This window comes from Podarcis tiliguerta, assembly GCF_965153285.1.
Source record: "Podarcis tiliguerta genome assembly, chromosome: 12".
Taxonomy (NCBI): domain Eukaryota; kingdom Metazoa; phylum Chordata; class Lepidosauria; order Squamata; family Lacertidae; genus Podarcis; species Podarcis tiliguerta.
The window spans coordinates 16145432-16164755 of NC_139545.1; the positions used below are offsets into that span (position 1 = coordinate 16145432).

Consider the following 19324-nt stretch of genomic DNA (forward strand, 5'->3'; position numbering starts at 1 on the left):
AGGATCTGGCCTTCCAGTGAGAATTCAGGGCTGATTTCCTTCAGAATGGAGAGGTTTGATCTTCTTGCAGTCCATGGGACTCTCAAGAGTCTCTTCCAGCACCATAATTCAAAAGCATCAATTCTTCGGCGATCAGCCTTTATGGTCCAGCTCTCACTTCCATACATCACTACTGGGAAAACCATGGCTTTAACTATAGGGACCTTTGTTGGCAAGGTGATGTCTCTGCTTTTTAAGATGCTGTCTACATTTGTCATTGCTTTCCTCCCAAGAAGCAGGTGTCTTTTAATTTTGTGGCTGCTGTCACCATCTGCAGTGATCATGGAGCCCAAGAAAGTGAAATCTCTCACTGCCTCCATTTCTTCCCCTTCCATTTCCCAGGAGGTGATGGGACCAATGGCCATGATCTTTGTTTTTTTGATGTTGAGCTTCAGACCATATTTTGTGCTCTCCTCTTTCACCCTCATTAAAAGATTCTTTAATTCCTCCTCACTTTCTGCCATCAAGGTTGTGTCATCTGCATATCTGAGGTTGTTGATATTTCTTCCTGCAATCTTAATTCCGGCATGGGATTCATCCAGCCCAGCCTTTCGCATGATGAATTCTGCATATAAGTTAAATAAGCAGGGAGACAATATACAGCCTTGTCGTACTCCTGTTCCAATTTTGAACCAATCAGCTGTTCCATATCCAGTTCTAACTGTAGCTTCTTGTCCCACATAGAGACAAGATGTATACTGTATCTTTATGCCTTGTTCCTGCTATGGCACATCACTCCGCTTCTCCCCTGCCTGGGGGGAGGGAGAGGGGGCGCCATTTTGTGGTTCGCCTCAGGCGGCAAAATGTCCCGGGCCGCTAACATCCCACCCGCCTTTTTACTGCTTTCCGTCACAGCTCAAAGCAAAGGGCCAACGGCAGCCTCTGCTGCACATGCGCAGAAAGGCGGCGGGGAGGAGGAGCGCGTCGCGACGCCTGCGTGACGCCGCCTGCCTTAAAGCGCCGCGCTTCGGAGGCGTGCAAACCTCCGGCCCTCCCTCCGCCTGTGGCTCCTAGCGTCTGCGTGACGGCGTCGGCCCCGCCCCCTCGCGGACCTCCCGGCGGTTCAGGTGCCTCTCGCGCGCAGAGGCCCGCGAGGTCACCGGCCGACGCGACCGAGTCCCACAGGCAGCCCGGCGCTTCGGCGAGCGCTCGCTTCGCCCCGCGTGAGGCGATGGGGGCCGCGTCTCTTCCAGCGGGACAGCGAGGAGGAGTAAGGTGAGCTTGTCGGGTGAGATTTCGGAGGAGAGTGCTGGGGGCTCTTGAGAGTGGGGAGGACTTTCTGCTTCTCCGAACGTCTGAACGGCTCGACACGGGTCAAGTTCCGCCGAGCGCTCCAACGTAAGCTGGTGTGCAGTGATTTCCTCACAGTGTTTGGGTTGGGGGAAAGAAGAAGCGCTGGGGTTTTGTTTTGTTCGTTTGGTGTCTCCCCCCCCACCCCTCGTAGCCGCTGAGGTAAAGCAACGGGACCGGCGTTTCGCAGGAGGTTCGCGCAGCTTCGAAGTGATTTAGGCCTGCTTCACCTGGAGCGAGGCCCGTTGGGATGAAGGGGGGCTCGCGTCTGTGGCGTGTAGGGGTGCCAAGTTGGAATAAAATATAGGGGGCAGGTAAGCTTCACCCCACATAATCAATTGCATGACCGAATGGCAATGCCAATCGACTTTGGGAAGGCCACCCCCCCCTTTAAATATTTTATTGGGGGGTGGCGTGGGAAAAGGGACCTCAGTCCCTAGGAGTTGGCCCCTACAGTGGCGTGTTAATAAAGTCGGGCGCTGCCCTGCTTTGGGAATAAGGTAATCGGGTCGTGAGCATCATATCTGGAGCCTTTTGCTATGGTAGCCCCGACAGCAGGTGGTTCTTAAGTTCCCTTTCCGTCTTAAGATTTGATATGCGCTCCTCAAAGTGCTTACTTGCAAACAAGCCTCATTGAACTTGAACCGGATTGCTCGGTTGGTTAGAGTGTGGCGTCAATAGCGCTGAGGTTGCGAGTTCGATCTCCGTACGGGACAGCTGCCTGTCCTTGCATTGCAAGGGGTTGGACTAGATGGTCCTCAGGGACCCCTTTCCAACTCTTACAATTCTATTATTCGGAATTGAACTGCTAACCGGATGGGTTGGCAACAAACGCAGCATAATGACAAATGAAGGTCATAGGCTGCATTTCCCCCTGTATTTAGATCAATTTTATTAAAGGTTTTTGACAAAGAGGAAAAAAGAAACAAAAATGGTTAAGTATCTAAAAATACTGTATAAGGCTGCCGGCATAGTTTTGTATCTCCCAAAGTCAATATGTGATGGTCATTGGCATGTAAAAGTTCTGAATCTCTAGGCACCTGTGTGATCCTTCACATGCTTACCTTATGCTGTACTTTTGTAAACATCAGCGGTACTGTTAAAATGTACCTTTTTGTTCAGCCAATCAGAGTGTGTTATGGCACTTTGCCAATTCATAGAGGTTACTCTCCTGTTTCCGCAAGAAACTTAAGTAGCTAGCTTTGTCCTGAGTCTGCAGTTTTATGGTAACCTTTGTGTGTCATGCACTGTACAGCCTTCAAAAGGTGGCTAATCATTTGTCTATAGTGTGATCTGCTGTATCTCAAATTTCCATTTGGCATGGTTTTGATTCCTACCCCCATCCTGCTTCTTTTCTGCACACAATAAGGTTTTAAAAGCTTGGGGAGATTGTGTGTGGCTTTCCAAGAAACGCTTTAAAACCATTCAGAGTTTCTAAGTATTAGCATTATGTAGTTCTGAAGAATAGGGATTCTGGTCATGTTTCTAAGCAATCAGAATTATGTTGACTTTCTATGTGCATTTGAAGTAGCTTTATACTATAACTTAAGATATTTAAATTGTGTTCTTGGGAAACCTGCTAATATGTGTTTGTGCCTAACACTAAACCATGGTTTAGCGCTACCTGGACAATCTCTGGTGAGACTGAGAAAAGCACTGGGCTTGAGTGCTCCTCCATTTCTTTATACTCTGCTGCTAGGAAGATGATCCCTGCTGAATTTTATTTTGCTTTCAAATACAGTGGTACCTCGGGTTAAGAACATAATTCGTTCTGGAGGTCCGTTCTTAACCTGAAACTGTTTTTAACCTGAAGCACCACTTTAGCTAATGGGGCCTGCTGCTGCTGCTGCACAATATCTGTTCTCATCCTGAAGCAAAGTTCTTAACCCGAGGTACTATTTCTAGGTTAGCGGAGTCTGTAACCTGAAGCGTCTGTAACCCGAGGTACCACTGTAAGGTTGGCTTGTCAACCAGTAATCCTCACTTACAACAAAAACTGGTAAGCTTCAAAGCAAACCACCTTCAAATCATGGGTTATGAAGCTGGCTTAACTAAGCAGTTTGTTTTAAGCAATATTCCAGATTTGTACAAGTTGAAAAGTCAATGTTATCTGCACAGAAATCCTCTGAGCCACATAGAGGGGGAGAGGGATTTTTGCTTGGGCTCATAGCAGCTCATCCATATAGCACTAAACCATTGTTTAGCATTATATATCCCCAAACATAAGGGATAGGCTGGAGCAAATATTAACATGGTTAAAGCAGTCTTCACATAATAGAGCTTCCCTTGATCTGGACTCTGTACTTCTGTTGATGCTGCATAGAATAGCTTTAGCTATAAGTAATAGTACCACTCTGTTCTGCCTTTGTCAGACCACACCTGGAGTACTGTGTCTAGTTCTGGGTGCTACAGTTTAATAAGGATATTGACAAGCTGGGACATGTACAGAGGAGGGCAACCAATATGATCAAGGGTCTGGAAACCAAGCCATATGAGGAACAGTTGAGGGTGTTGTGTATGTTTGCCCTGGAAAAGAAGAGACTGAGGGGATATATGATAGCCATCTTCAAATCTCTAAAGGGATGTCACATGGTAGATGGTGCAAGCTTGTTCTCTCCTGCTCTGGAGGGTAGGACCCGAATCAATGGCTTCAAGCTACAAGAAAGAAGATTTCGACTATAAATACCAGGAAGAACTTTCTGACAGTAAGAGCTGTTAAACAGTGGAATGGACTCCTTCAGAAAGTGGTGGACTCTCCTTCTTTGATAGGTTTTAAGCAGAGGTTGGATGGCCATCTGTCATGGATGCTTTAGAGGGGATTCCTGCATTGCAGGGCATTAGACTGTATGCCCCTTGGGTCCCTTTCCATTTACAGTTATCTGATTCTGTGCTCCAGATGGTGGTATTGCCCTGAACTGATGAGTTCAGATTACACAAAGAAAGGTTATGACTGACCATCACAGATAGCTTCCTGATGGTACAAACTGTTTGACAGTGCTTGTCTTGTAAGGTTGTGGACTCTCCTATGTTAAAGTTTTTAAGTAGTGGTTGGATAACTAGGGATGCTATAGTAATAGGTTTCTTGTATTAGCAAGGGGTTGGTGACGCTTGAGGTCCCTTGCAACTCCTTCATTACATTTAAAATCCAGATTAACAGAGAGCTCTACCTAATGCCAATGAATAATCTGAGGGATTTTCATATATTTATAAACATTTTTTTCTTGTGTGTGTCTCTATAAAAACTGGTATTTGAAAAAACTGGAAGTGGTTATTATAAGTTGCCTTTGCCTGCAATATATGGTTAAACTTTTTTTCAGCTCTTCTGTGGTCTCCAGGTAACAGGTTCCTGTAGCATTTTTAATTGTATCCTGGAAAACGTGTAAATTACCGCCCAGCAGCCAACCCAGCTAGTACTGGTGCAATACATGTTAGTTGTGACTGTTACATGCGCCTTTCAGATAGTACCCATGATGAGCAGCACTCCCCTTTTCCTCAGTTGATTTTATTTTATTTATAAGAAAGGATGTATGAGTGCCCACATATTTGCTTGTATCTCTCCCTTTCAGCAATGCCTTTACTATTCAAGAATATGTTTTATTTCCCTTAAACTTTCCTTCAGGATGGAATTGACTAGAACAGCATCTCCTTGTAATCTGATTTAGTCAGTGTGCTCTTACCATTGTACTGGGGCCCAGGAAAGGCCCTCTAATTAAAAATTAGTACTGTATAGAAATTATCAGGCTTTTGTGTTTACTTGCTTACACAAACTTTTAATTAGTTTGTCCATTTTTAAGCGTCTTGTGTCACAACAACATTAAAGTGGTTGTTCCTGCTACTGTTTAGCATCACTGGTGAACATTTTTACGTAAAACCAGATTGTAATTTCACAGTCAAATTCTGTTGCTTAAAGTATAGGCAAAATGAAAGTAAACATATACAAAACTAAATGCATTAATTACATGTTTAATATGTTTTATTTGCTTAAAGAAATTTAGAGGCGATCTGGAATAAAGATTAAAAGAATTGAGATGTTTTGCCGTTGGGCGACTGTGAGGAGGTAAGGCGGCTCTATTCCTACACTTTTAATTGTAGCATATAAATTATTACATCTGCGTTTGGCTTGATTTCTGAGAGTTTTAAATTTTTAGTTTTAGGAATTGTAAATTAGAAGTAAGATTATAAATTGGAAGATCTATTGGTCAAAACGATAGAGGTAAATGTACTTTATCATCATCATCATTGAGTAGGCAATTCATACACAGGAAGAATGTGTACTTGTACATCTAAGACAGCATCAGATTGCAAGTAGCAGCCAGAAAATTACTGTATTTTTTGTTCTATAAGACTCACTTTTTCCCTCCTAAAAAGTAAGAGGAAATGTGTGTGCGTCTTATGGAGCGAATGCAGGCTGCGCAGCTATCCCAGAAGCCAGAACAGCAAGAGGGATTGCTGCTTTCACTGCACAGCGATCCCTCTTGCTGGTCTGGCTTCTGAGATTTTTTTTCTTGTTTTCCTCCTCCAAAAATTAGGTGCGTCTTGTGGTCTGGTGCATCTTATAGAGCGAAAAATACGGTATCTACGGTTTTGTGTTGTTTATTGGACAGATGTGATAGTTCTGAGTGCATGCTTATATAATTCTAAATTTATTAGTACTGTTCAAGTATTATCCGCATAGCCCAATCCTAGTTTAAATAGTCCCAGAATTCTCCCATCTCTATAGCAATTTACCTTTAAGCATTTTGTGGTCTCTTAGGCTGCTTAACTTAGTCTTCATCTTTATTTCTTAGGTTATGTCTCAATAAATTACCATTGCAGCATGTTATCCAGGCAAGAGCTTTATCAGGGGCTGATGCTGTCAATGCTCTGCGGCCATTCTATTTTGCAGTGCATCCAGATTTCTTTGGCCAGCATCCCAGAGAAAGGGTAAATACATTTTTCTCCAGTGGTTTAGGCTGCAATCCTAAACACCTACCATGACATCATCAACATTATTATTATTTTAAAAAAAATGTATGCCACTCTTTATCTGAAGATTACAGGGCAGTTCACAACATAAAAATAGAAAATGAGAACAGTATGGAGATTGAACTCCATTTAACTCGGTGGGACTTCTGAATTGATAGATATTGTTAGATATTTGTATTATAGACAAACTCTAATACAGTCATGCCTTGGATCCCGAACGCCTTGTGAGTTGAATGTTTTGGCTCCTGAATGCCGCAAACCTGTGAGTGTACCAATTTCCCAACGTTCTTTGGAACCCAAACGTTGGATGCGGCTTCCGATTGGCTGCAGGAGCTTCCGAACATTTTGGAAGTTGAATGGACTTCCAGAACGGATTCCGTTCTACTTCCGAGGTACCACTGTATATCACTTAAAATATTTCTTAGAATTGTTGTGAAGCTGAACTTAGTGGATAAAACTTGAAGTAGAAATGCTGCTGTTAGGAATTGACTGGGGTAATTTCCCAGTACAGTGGTGCCCCGCAAGACGAATGCTTCGCAAGACGGAAAACCCACTAGACGAAAGGGTTTTCCGTTTTGGAGGTGCTTCGCAAAACGAATTTCCTATGGGCTTGCTTTGCAAGACGAAAATGTCTTGCGAGTTCCTGCGGGGTTTTTTTCCTCCCCCCCCCTTTTTCCCAAGCCACTAAGCCGCTTAACAGCTGATCCGCTAAGCCACTTAACAGCTGATCCGCTAAGCCGCTAATGGGCTTGCTTCGCAAGACGAAAAAAACCGCAAGACGAAGAGACTCGTGGAATGGATTCTTTTCGTCTTGCGAGGCACCACTGTAAAAAGAGATGCATAAAAACCTGATGAAATCTGCATCATTCCCTCTTGCCCTAAATATTAGGAGTCCTTATGTACTAAGGGTCATTACTAATCTGTGTGACACTTTAAAAATGCACATACTGTTTTGACTCTTATAGTGATTTTCATAATGTGTTCCAGAGAACCCTAGGGTCCCTTGGAAGCTTATGGTGGCTCTTCTGTGAGAACATAATATTTATAACCCACCCTCTATCCAAAGTTTCAGGGTCGAGCATACAAAACCAGAAGATAAAACACGTGACAGTTATAAAATTAGACTGTGAGATTAACAGTTACTAAAAGCTTGAGTAAATATGCAGATTTTACCCTGGCACCAGGTAGGCCTCAGAGGAAAGGCAGTGGACTCAAGATGGCAAACATGACTCCCCCTTCACCACTTTTTTCAGCTCTCTGTGTTATGTTAGACTGAAAAGCTGCCTGGCACAAGGTAACTCATGGCAGAATAGGGATTTTTTTGAACCTGGGTTTCCTCAGTCTTAGTAAACACACATTTCCATATAAATATACTGTGAATCAAAAGTTGTTGTAAACAGACACTGTTAATTTATGTGTATTTGTTTTAACCTGGGCCATATTCAAAACTCAAGTAATTCTTTTTCTTGTAATTATTTTCAGGAGATCAATGAAAATTCTTTGAAGAGATTAAATGGTTATTTGGAGAATCTCCAAAAACCAGGTTTCAGGTCTTTAAAACCAACTCGGCTCACTTTTTACGTACGAGAGAAAGAACAAAATCCTTCCAATGTTCAAGAACCATTTGGCTCCTCAGGTATTTTAGACATTTCGGGTCCCGCCCCCCTTACAAAATAAAATGCTTTTGAGTACTTGAAATTTTCTTGTCATTAAAATTTCTAGCCGTTAAGCACTGGGTTGTTGTTTTTTCTAAGAAGCCTCTTAAACAGAGTTTAATTAGATGTAGCCACCAGATTTGTTTCTTTGTGTATCCCTATAACAATTATGGTTTCCCTCACTTGGCCATAAATATAGTGTATAAAACTGCTTAATGTAGATGGGAGGATTTTTTCTGAAAATTAAAGCTGCACTTTTGAAAATTCATGTAGCCTCTAAATCAAAAAGATGTTGAGTTTTTGATTTGAAAATATTAACTATTTCTCACTTTACTATATCCTGTTCTAGAAGTTATTAGCACAATGAACTGAGAATTAATTATGAATAATCAGTTTTAACAAATTCTTTTATTTACCATCTAATACGTAGTAATCTTCAATTGTTGGAGCAGGGTGCTGTGATAATAGACAAATACACTGATGTTTCTGTGTCTTAGTATCATGCATACCTGCCCATAGCACTTCGCAGCTATTGGTTTATATTTCAGTGTTGTTGTTTTTTATCAGAGTCCTGTAGTGCACTTCATCCAAAAATAGCATTAGGAAAAGCCTTCACAGTGGAGCCTGTTCATATCAATCTTGGAGCATGGGGACTTAATCGCTGAGTCCAGGAGCACTGTCAGTTGAAATCAAATCAACTAATAACAGTAGTACTACAATTTAATGAAGTTGACTAGGAGATTAATCCTTGCAAGCCCTGGTTTGCATTATCTTTGGTAAGGCAAGCATAAGGAAATGCATTCTGTTAAATACTGCCTTGTTCTGGGTTTGCATTTTGTAGGATTTCGAGCAGTCAGTTTCACCTTGCGCACCAGGGACCTACTAAGCACAGTACTGGACATCCTGAACTCCTGTAACTTATCTACTGAGCATGTCCAAATCTTGAATGGCAAAGTGGCAACTCCGTCTAACCAGTCAGCAGAACGAATCTTCCACAGGCCTATCAAATGGGACAAGACTTACTACTCTTTTACTGGATTCAAGGATCCTGAGGAAGAACTTGAACAGGCTCAAAGGATGGAAACTACACTAAGGTACTGACCTTAGTGACATCACCTTCCTCAATTTCAGAGTCTTAAGAGGCCTTTTCAGGATTTTGAACCAATTGATTTTTCACCAGGAGATGTCACAGCTAGAAGTTGGCAACTTCTGCTTGCAAAGCGTATGATTTATCCCAAACAGATATTTTGTGCCTCGTATTTTAGACTTGAATGATTAATTTTTAAAACATTTGAGTAGGGCAGTATTGAATTTGGACCTCCTACCAGGCATACAAGCATGCTATGTGAATGGACTTCAGCTTGCACAATGGAAGTTCAGTTTCCGCTGCTCCCCTACTGCAGCCCCCAGCTCCCCATGTTCCCAAAATCTACCCAACAGGTTCCCCAGCTAGGAAATAGATGGATGTGGGAAAGTAGAATTCGTGAAATAGACTTCGACTTCACAGGCTGACAATACAGGTTTCCATGAAAATCTTCCTTCCTCCAAAGTATTTACTGCCAGGAATGTTGGCAGTTTTGAAAAGCACCATAGGGAGGCTAGCCATTGTTGAATGAAAGCCAGACACAACTTTTAATCAACAAACCATAGAAATTCTTCGTTCGGTATACAACTGCAAGTCATTCTCCAAGTATGGATCTTTATGTAGCCAAAAAGGCAGCATTCACACTCAAGATGGACAAATCAGCAGGATTAGGGGAACCTGCAGGGGTTTGCAGAAATATAACAGATATTTCACAGGGAGGGAAACACAACAACCCAGTGAAGACTAAGCATGCTCAATTGGTACTGAATGCCCAAATACCTTGAGAGAGAGAGAAAACAGGGAGGTGGAATGGCACATCCTGGAAGAGGGTGTGACTGGCTGTGTGCTAGATAAATATTAATTGAAAGCTCAGTCAGTAGAACATGAGACACTTAATCTCAGGGTCATGGGTTTGAGTCCCACATTGAGCCAAATATTCCTGCGTTGCAGGGGGTTGGACTAGATGACCCACACAGTCCCTTCCAACTCTACAATTAATTCTATGATTCCATAATTTTAAGAAGGTTCCTGATGTGCTCTCACACTTTTTTTGATACACGAGCCCTTTAAATTTCTGCTTAAAGTTTATCATTAATCCTCTTGCCCAATTACTGCGTTTTTAAATCTCATTGTGATCCATGTTGTTTTTCTAGTTCTTGGTTAGATAGTAATGAACAAAGTGCAGAAAAGAAGCTGAAGAATAGCTTACCACTCAGGAAAGAGCTAGACCGTTTGAAAGGTGAACTTTCTCATCAGCTACAGCTCTCTGATATCAGGTAACAAATTAACTGTGTGAAAAAGCAGTGGTTTTTATTTTATTTTTAAGATTAAGGGTGGAACAGAGCAACACTGCTGGTATGTGATAGACTCCAGCAAATGTATTTTAAATGTACCAGAAATGTGTGCTTACAATGCTAGTCCAAGTGTTATAATGGTCACTGCGATTTTATTCTTAGTTTAGTTGCATTTTTAAGCAGCTACGTTCAGTGCATCAATGTTTTAATATCCTCCCACACAATTGTTTCAACAGAAAAAAATAGTTAAGAACACAAAAAAGCAAATATATTTAAAACAAAACTAGATAAGAGCTATATAGACACCCATGGCAGTCACCCATTCATCCAAATTCTCAAAGTTTCTATTTGAGTTATAGATCAAGTTCTTAATGCTCAAAGCTGCTTGTCTGCTAATGACAAATAATAATGCCTTTCATTGATGATCTCTGTCACTCTTTTGTTACCTAAGTTGTTGTCAATTTAAAAGGAGTGAAACATGCTGGTGTTGGTTTGGGTTTTTTTAGATGGCAGAGGAGCTGGGGTATTGCCCATCGGTGCAGCCAGCTACACAGTCTAAGTCGGTTAGCTCAACAAAGCCCAGAAGCGCTAAGGAATGCTAAAGGTACATTCTTTTGCTGCAGTTTTCTTTCTTTCACTTGCCAACGATATTATGCTGTTCTTTAAAGAAAATGCTGAATCTTCTAAGCTGGCGCAAGTTGGTTTCCTGCTTTCCTTCTCAGCAGAATGTGGGGTGCTGTGTTTGAGCTTTAAAGCCCTAAATGATTCAGATCCTACATGTCTCCAAGGTTGCCTTGACGGAGGCTAAAGCTATTAGTGGCTACTAGGCACGATTGCTATATGTTACTTTGCGTGTCAGAGGTAGTTTATTCTGGACACAAGCTGCAGGGGGATTGCAGGTGGGGAGACCACCATTTCACTCAGGTCCCACTTGAAAGCTTTCCTGTTGGAGAGCACCATTGCCTTTGGAATTATCCAGCAGAGCTCTTTGTATGTTCTTATCCTACCCTGATCTCTGTGATGACTCAAAGCACCCATATCAGATTATGTTGGTGTTAACTCATAGGGTTTACTTATGTATGTGGGTGCCAGGAGTTCAGGCGGGCCTAGAGAGAGATGCCTAGTGGAGGGTGGCCTAAAAGAGACCTTAGATCTGTAGCAGAGGATCCACAGAGAACCTTTTGGAATCCCTAGACGAATCCGCTTTGTTGTCAGTCAACCCCACCCTCCAAAAAGCTCAGCTGTGAATAGTGACTAAAAAAATGCCCCCCCCCCCTTTTCCATAGGCCGCACAGTGATATTTACAGACCGTTCAGGCATGAGTGCAACAGGCCATGTTATGCTAGGAACTATGGATGTTCACCACCACTGGACCAAAGTAAGAACTGGTAACTAAATTATATATTTTTTTATTTAAAAAAATGTTGCCTTTTCCAGCCTGTTTTAATATGTACACTGGTACCTCGGGTTAAGTACTTAATTCGTTCCGGAGGTCTGTTCTTAACCTGAAATGGTTCTTAACCTGAAGTACCACTTTAGCTAATGGGGCCTTCTGCTGCTGCTGCGCCGCTGCTGCACGATTTGTGTTTTCATCCTGAAGCAAAGTTCTTAACCCAAGATAATATTTCCGGGCATAGCTGGCAAGTGTCCCTTATTTGAAGGGACAGTCCCTTATTCCAGCGCCATGTCCCGCTGCTGTCCCTTATTGATGGATGTCCCTCAAATGATGTCCCTTAAATTTCAAAGGAAGCAGCTCCTCTCCCTCCCTCCCTGCCGGCCAAGGAGGAGGAAGGCTCCAACTGTGTTGCTTGGCTGTGTTGCTCACCCAATAAGAAGTCTAAGAACGACTGGGGGGTGGAGCTTGCATGCCTTGTGTGTGGCTAGTTAATGCAAGCTGAGGGGGGTTTTGAATGCTGGATGCCATTTTGTTGCACGTGCTGCTGCAAACTTTGCAGTGCAAAGCCAGGCCTGGGAGCCATCTTAAGTTGAGGCTGCATAGGCCTTGTGGTGCATGTGATTCAGATTCTATTCAGTTGAACCTCTGGTTACAAAGTTGGTTGGACAGTGTTCTCAAAGCTACCCAGCATGAGTTTGACCAGACTGCAGGAGGACAGGAAGACTGGAGTGCCTGGAACAGGCGAGGCTGCAGGCCCCTTATTTTGGCTGCTGGTCCCTTATTTTCAAGGCTGTTGGTCCCTTATTTTCAAATCTGTAAGTTGACAGCTATGTTTCTGGGTTAGCGGAGTCTAACCTGAAGCGTTATGTGGAGTGCAAAAAGTTAAGTGGGCAAAGATTTGGAACCTCCCTGTTTCTGGTTGACACAACCTGTCACTGATTTCTTAAGGAGAGTTCGTGGTGTCTTGTCACCTTGCTGCTGCAAAAGTAGAGTTACAACATTGTATGTGTGTACAGTAATTGACTCTTTCTCTAGTGCCTTAATGTCTAAAACAACTAACTCACAACTCTAAAAGATAACTTATAAAGCTATATTTTGGTTCTAGTTAAAGATTACATGAATGCATTTTTTAAAGCCTTCCTGTAGTTCTGATATCTCGGTAATATATTGAGCTAGTGCAGGCCTAACTCATGAGCTCCCTCCTCCCACCCCTCCCTGCCTTAAGGGATATGTTGGTACCGTCTTGTATATAAAGCACTAGTCTGGTAGCCATTTGGCAAGGAATTACGTGTAGGCAGGTGAGGGGGCTTCCGAGGAAAGGAGAAAGTGCTTTGTTCCTACCCTAGATAGCTAAGCAGGTTGTCAGAGGATTCCATCCCACTCTGCTAGCCCCTAGGGAGCTAGTGAAATGTTATGCAGGCTAGTAGTCTGTGTGAGCTTATTTATGAGGTTGTGTCAGAGCCACTTTGACTATAGCTAATACTAACCAGAGTTCCTATTTACAATTTGATGCTTTTGTTTAAAAAATAGCTGTGCACTTAAACCTTTTCTGGGGTTAAAATCTGAAGTGAATAAATGGTGCCCCTGGGTTATCAGCTGTATTTTACTTAGATTATTGTGATTTTACTGTTTTATCATTGTATACTACCTTTTTAAAGATTGTAATAGGCAATGTATGAATTCTTTTACAAATGAAAATTTGTAAAACTGAAACGGCATTAACAGATGAGAACAAACTGAAATACATCAAAATGGAAATACAGGATGAGTCACCTGACAAGGTTGTAAAAACGTTAAATCGTTTTCATAAGATTTGCTGAAATTACAGAATCCTTAAATTGGTGCCTAAAACCCTTCACAGATATTTCCAACTGTGATTTCATTAGGTAGAAAGTTCAAGTCTCAAGCCGGGAGCTTATCATTTTCCATTAACAGTAACTCTCTGCTGATAAAGAGTTTCTAAAATGTACATTTGGACAGTTGGGTGGGAGTTGGTTGTGTTTGATCATGTCACCCACTTAAATAAACCTTTTAATTTGTGCAGATTTTTGAGAGATTGCCAAGCTACTCTGCACTTCAGAAAAAAGTGCTGCTTTTGGAGGACCGCATAAGCCATATTTTGGGAGGCATACAAGTAGGATACATTGAAGAGCTTCAACCGATGCTGATGCTTGAGGAGTATTACTCTGTCCTGGACAGCTTTTACAATCGAGTGCGTAACAGCAGGCTCCCATTTCACCCTCACAGCCTGCGTGGGTTGCAAATGATTCTAGAAAGGTGTGCATTTACGAAGATGATGATGATGATGATATATATTAAACTGCTGCTTGCTGTACCAAAGTGTCTCAAAGGGACTTGCGTAATAAAAATAGAAATTGGCAAAATGTTAAAACCAAGTAGTAAAACAAGACCTAATGTGCTCGTCCATGTAGGTATGATTTTATTATACAAGAAACAAATCCTACCCACCCCAATTAAAAGGATGAGCGCAACAAAGAGGCCACAGATATAGCTAGTTACCCTCTCAATTAAGGGCAAAAGGCTTGAGTAAATAAAAATCTCGTTGCCTGGTGCCTAAAACAGATGGTGATAGTGCCAATCATGCCTCCCTGGGGAGAGAACTCCACAAGTGGGGAGCCATCAATAAAAAGGGCTGTTCTTGTGTTACTACCTTCCACACACTCCTCAGAGGGCAGCCTGAGAAGGGTCTCAGATGACAAATGCTGGGTTTGAGTTGGTTCATGTGCAGAGAGGCAGTCCTTGAGTTAACTGGATACCTGAGCCACACAAGACTTTTTAGGTTAAAAGCAGGACTTTGAACGGAGCCTAGAAACTAACTGACAGCTAGTGCAGTTGTGCCAGAGTTGTTACATGTTAAACCATCTTGCCCTGGCAGGCAATCTGGCACTGAATTTTGCACTAGCTGCAATTTCTGAACTGTCTGTAAAGCATTGTGCAGTACAGTAATGAGGGCTGGCCCACTCAAGTGGCAATGTGAGCAACTGCCTTGGGCAGAGATCTGGCTTCTAAGGCAAAGGTTTTGAACCTTTTTGAGTCCATGGCTCCCTTAACAAACCGCATTCCATTTGTGGCACCCTGTGGGGCTCAGGAGCCCAGTTATGTCACCCCTTCCCTGCCAAGCTGGCAGCCTCTCACCCTTTTTTGAGCACGCTCCTTTGTGGAGTGCTCCCTCAGCCCTTTCCTTGGGAGTCCTCTGGGCAGCCACTGCTTTGTCTAAGCCTTTGGGAGGCAGAGACAGGAGAGGGGATCAGAGGAGAGAGGGAAGGAAAGAGGCAGAGAGGCTAGTGCTGCCCAGGGCACCCCTAACCATCATTCAAGGCACCCCAGGGTGCCACGGCACACTGGTTGAAAGCCATTGCTTGAAGGAATAATGTCTGCTGTGGCAGCAACAGCTGCAGAGCATTCTTTGGAGGTAGGAACCTCCTCCTCCTTGGCAGCACCGTTTTTTTAAGAGTTCCAGCAAATTACAGACCAGTTAGATTTAATATATGTTCCAGGAACACTGGTGAAAAGTATCATTAAATAGAGAATTACGAAGCATCTCAATGAAGCAGAGTCAGCATGGTCTTCAATTGTAACTCTGGTCTGTCTAACGTTTTAGCATTATTTAAGAGTACCAATAAGCATGTGCATATGGGTGATCCAATAAATAAGGACTTATTTTCTTGGGTTAAGTTTCTATATTGTGAATATTACTTTAAGCAAAAACCTTCCATACAAAAAGGACCACCAGCTGCTTTGCACTATCCTTAATGTACTGTCCCTGTTTTATTACAGTGACAGGTATGCACCATATCTGCATGAACTGGGGCACTTCATCATCCCAACAACCTGTGATCCAGCAGCGCTCCAGTGGTTTATGATCACTAAAGCACAACAAGCGCGAGAGAAACTGAAAAGAAAGGAAGAGTAAGTGCTTCTTAAAGCTCAGTGCTACTGCTCCGTTCTGTGCTTGACATCTTGGGAGATTTCCAAGGAGATTGATGGGGAGGAACCAGCACTTAAAAGTGTGTAAAAAGGGTAAAGGTAAAGGTACCCCTGCCCGTACGGGCCAGTCGTGTCCAACTCTAGGGTTGCACGCTCATCTCGCTCAAGAGGCCGGGAGCCAGCGCTGTCCAGAGACACTTCCAGGTAAAAAGTGTAGCTCAACTTAAAAACCACTAGCGCCCTCCACTGATTATAAGAGTGTGTTGCTTTGGGAAGTTGTGAAAAACCTCTTGCCTAGTTTGCCCTGCTATTAAATGCTGTGCTCTAGGTTCTCATCTGGATGTGTTAGCACAACTATACATACAACCACACACCATGGTGAGGGGGAAGCATGAGAGAGGGTTGAGGACCTAGTTTTCACCTGGCCTTAGTGCCAACCAGTCGCTAACTAGTTCAGTTGCCTCCCTTTCCTGGCCCTAGCTAGGAATTTGGAAAAGGGTGTGATAACTGAGACAAAACCCTGGAATACTCCTTTATTCCTATCTCCCCCACAGCTGGGTACAAGAGTAGCCATCCATTAACCTGATTATTTGCAGTTTGGGAAGCACTGGGCAGGGGGGTAAAATATGGGTCTCTTGTAGCGGAACGGATATTTCCAAAAGTTGAAACACAAGAACCAATTCTGTATTTTCTCCCCTTCACATTTATAACTTTGGAATGGGGGTTTATGTTTATTATTTCAGGTCCATGGTGTTAGAGAAGAAACTGATCAAGGCTTCAGCTGAGAAATTTCGTCTCCAAAGGCTGTACAAAGAGCCCAGCGTTTCCTGCGCACAGATGATCCATTCTTGCAATAGACTGCTGGAGGGCGAGTCGCTTCCCAACTTGCAAGGCATGCATCTCTGCATTTCTCATTTCTATTCCGTGATGCAGGATGGAGACCTCTGTATTCCTTGGAACTGGAAACACTGAGGCACCAACCGAGTAAACTTGACCAGTCCAATATTTTCCTAGGAAGCAAATGAACAATCGGAACTACTTAGACTAAATTATTGAGATGCTCGTTTTTTATGCCAGTATTCTACAGTAATCCAAGACGCTTCCTTGGTTTTCAGCTGCTGCTAAAGCAACAAACTACTAAGTCAGTTTGTTTATGCAGTCTCACAAAAGGCTGAGCGGTTCCTATGTGAAGTCCGGGACATGTCTCCTTCAGGGTGATCACTGAAAGGATCTGTTGGGGGACAAGATGTGCAAAACGTGGATGAAATCTAAATAAGACAAAGGCATGTGGGTTTTTTTATATATTCAAAATCTGTCAGTACATCCTCCAATATAAATGAACAGTATGGATTTTAATATATAAGAAATTGTACTTAGAGAATTGAAGTTGGCCTTGAAGCTTATCTCTAGCACAGATTCCCCCCCCCCCCCCCGACTGTTGGGACTATAAAAACTGAAGAATGGATATTTTTCAGACGCTGCCAATATTCTAGTTGAGTATTTGTACATAAAGCATACAGCAGAGTATTTATTTTGCAGAAGTACAGTACAGCTTGTTTTGACAAAATTTTATAAATGTCTATGGAAAACCTTTACCCATTAGCGTTGCACTTTCAACTTTTTTTTTTTTAGATGAAATTTACAAAATAACTTACTGTGTTGCACATTGATTTGTAAACTGTCCTCTTTTCAGCCATGAGACTGGTGTGTGATTCTCTCCAGGTGCACTTACAGCTTATTCCAGCCAAAGCATAGTACATGTCCACACAGAAACAGCCTGTTCAAATTACTAGGTACTGTGGGGAATCTACCCATACGACACAGGGTCCCCTAATCTCCACAGGATACCCCTGTGTCAAAAGCAGGAAGTTTATTTATGCAGAGTGGGGAAACCTACTCTGCATGAAATCCCTAATGTTTGAAAAGTCAGATCCTTGAAATAAGCACCTTAAAAGACGTGTCTTGCCGTCTTCAGACGCAAAAGACGCATGCAAACTGTACCAAATGAGAGTATTAGTGTGAGGAAGATTATTGAGAAAACTAGTTTGCCATGAGATTGTCTACCAATTACTTGGTTTCATCTCATTGGGGTAAAATGCAGCACTGTTGTTTTTTTTCTCTTTAAATTTTTCACAAAAAAAAACTTTCGTTTTTACGTGTTTATAATGTAAGACTAACTCAATGAAATCTCTCAACAGGGAAAGGAAGAGGTGTTAACACTTTTGTTAGTGCGAGTAGTGGAACACCTTTGGTTTCCGTGGAAGCTGACGGCATTCATATTCCAAAATAATGATCCCTAAGCTTCTGGGTGCATATTTGAGTGCTGCTGGATGTCATTAGTCTGAAAGTTCTGTTGTCCTGTGTCAGTATTTTTAAACTACTCCTGATGAGATGTCAGTGTTGTTCTTCAGAAATAAAAGAGTCTTAAACTTGCATGACTAATGTTATTTACGGATTAATTGTTCGGATGAAAGGGGTTGATAAAAGGCCTGTGCAGTGTTACCCACTTAGTCCAATGAGTCTTATCAACATTTCTCTTCTCCTAGGCCTTTGACTGTGGCCTTTTGAATGTGTTTGGAAGAACGGGATTATTGAGGGGTTTTTGTTTGTTATGCATTTTGTGTTTTCATTTTGTATTTGTGACCTTTTGCCCTGTGACCTTCAGATGAAGGGCAATGTACAAATTAAATAAATAAATAGCCATATGTGGCACCCTGTCAGCAGGTCAGTACATACCCTATGTTTGCTTCATGGCTGGGACTGGAAAAATAAAAGGGGTGTGAGTGTCAAGCTCTTAGCAAGACTGCAGTATAAAGCCATTGATCTACATTACATTTGATAGGTTACAATATGCCCTGCCTTACATGTTCATATATAACTGAGCCTTCCTGTTGTTGTCCATTTGGAATAACAAAACATGTAGCTATCCTATTCCTAATATAAGAAGAGAATAGTGTGAACATTTATATTTGCAAAGTAGTTCCAAGCCTTGCCAGTAGGGGACAGACTTTCCAAAAGAATCCTGGAAATCAGAGTTAGGAGCAAAAGCATGGAGCCCAGCTAAAAACAAAAGTTTCTCCACTGTTACCTATATTCTGCTCTATGCTCTCAACCCCAAGGTAAGAAGAGCAAAGTTCTTTACTGTTCCACCATGGAATATTGAAGAACAATCAAGTATTGGGGTTCAGTGTCCTAAGCAAATAGCTCAGCTACCAGTGCTGTCATCTGGAACAATCTATACTGAAAAGTGCTCTCGAAAAGAATATAATTACAATTGGGATTGTTATGGCATTTGTACTGTCTCGTGTCACAGGAGGTATACGCTGGCCAATCATTGATGTAAATATTGTAGCCAAAAGCTCTGGGTTGTTATGCTGTTGTTGTTGTTTAGTCGTTCAGTCGTGTCCGACTCTTCGTGACCCCATGGACCAGAGCATGCCAGGCACTCCTGTCTTCCACTGCCTCCCGCAGTTTGGTCAAACTCATGCTGGTAGCTTTGAGAACACTGTCTAACCATCTCGTCCTCTGTCGTCCCCTTCTCCTTGTGCCCTCCATCTTTCCCAACATCAGGGTCTTTTCCAGTGAGTCTTCTCATGAGGTGGCCAAAGTATTGGAGCCTCAGCTTCAGGATCTGTCCTTCCAGTGAGCACTC

At 42.5% G+C, this 19324-nt stretch overlaps 1 protein-coding gene across 2 annotated transcripts; it reads left to right on the forward strand.

Annotated features, from left to right (window-relative positions):
- Window positions 1-947: 947 nt before the first annotated feature.
- Window positions 948-18105, forward strand: TCAIM (T cell activation inhibitor, mitochondrial). Of its 2 annotated transcripts, XM_083405050.1 has the most exons (12): window positions 948-1254; window positions 5317-5386; window positions 6117-6252; window positions 7777-7930; window positions 8791-9043; window positions 10188-10310; window positions 10835-10932; window positions 11615-11706; window positions 13769-14001; window positions 15523-15654; window positions 16416-16564; window positions 16788-18105. In XM_083405050.1, exons 2-12 carry the CDS (start codon window positions 5358-5360, stop codon window positions 16811-16813), a joined length of 1425 nt encoding a protein of 474 aa, XP_083261176.1. In that variant the 5' UTR covers window positions 948-1254; window positions 5317-5357; the 3' UTR covers window positions 16814-18105. The 2 variants fall into 2 exon arrangements, with proteins under 2 accessions (XP_083261176.1, XP_083261175.1); XM_083405049.1 differs by having other exon boundaries at window positions 977-1254; window positions 16416-18105.
- The last annotated feature ends 1219 nt before the right edge of the window (window positions 18106-19324 follow it).

Excerpts from the sequence above, each read along its gene's own strand:
- TCAIM (XM_083405049.1), top strand. The coding sequence starts at position 5,358 with ATGTTTTGCCGTTGGGCGACTGTGAGGAG. Across the intron at positions 6,253-7,776 it reads GCCAGCATCCCAGAGAAAGG|GAGATCAATGAAAATTCTTT; the intron begins GTAAATACATTT and ends AATTATTTTCAG. Across the intron at positions 15,655-16,415 it reads AAACTGAAAAGAAAGGAAGA|GTCCATGGTGTTAGAGAAGA; the intron begins GTAAGTGCTTCT and ends TTATTATTTCAG.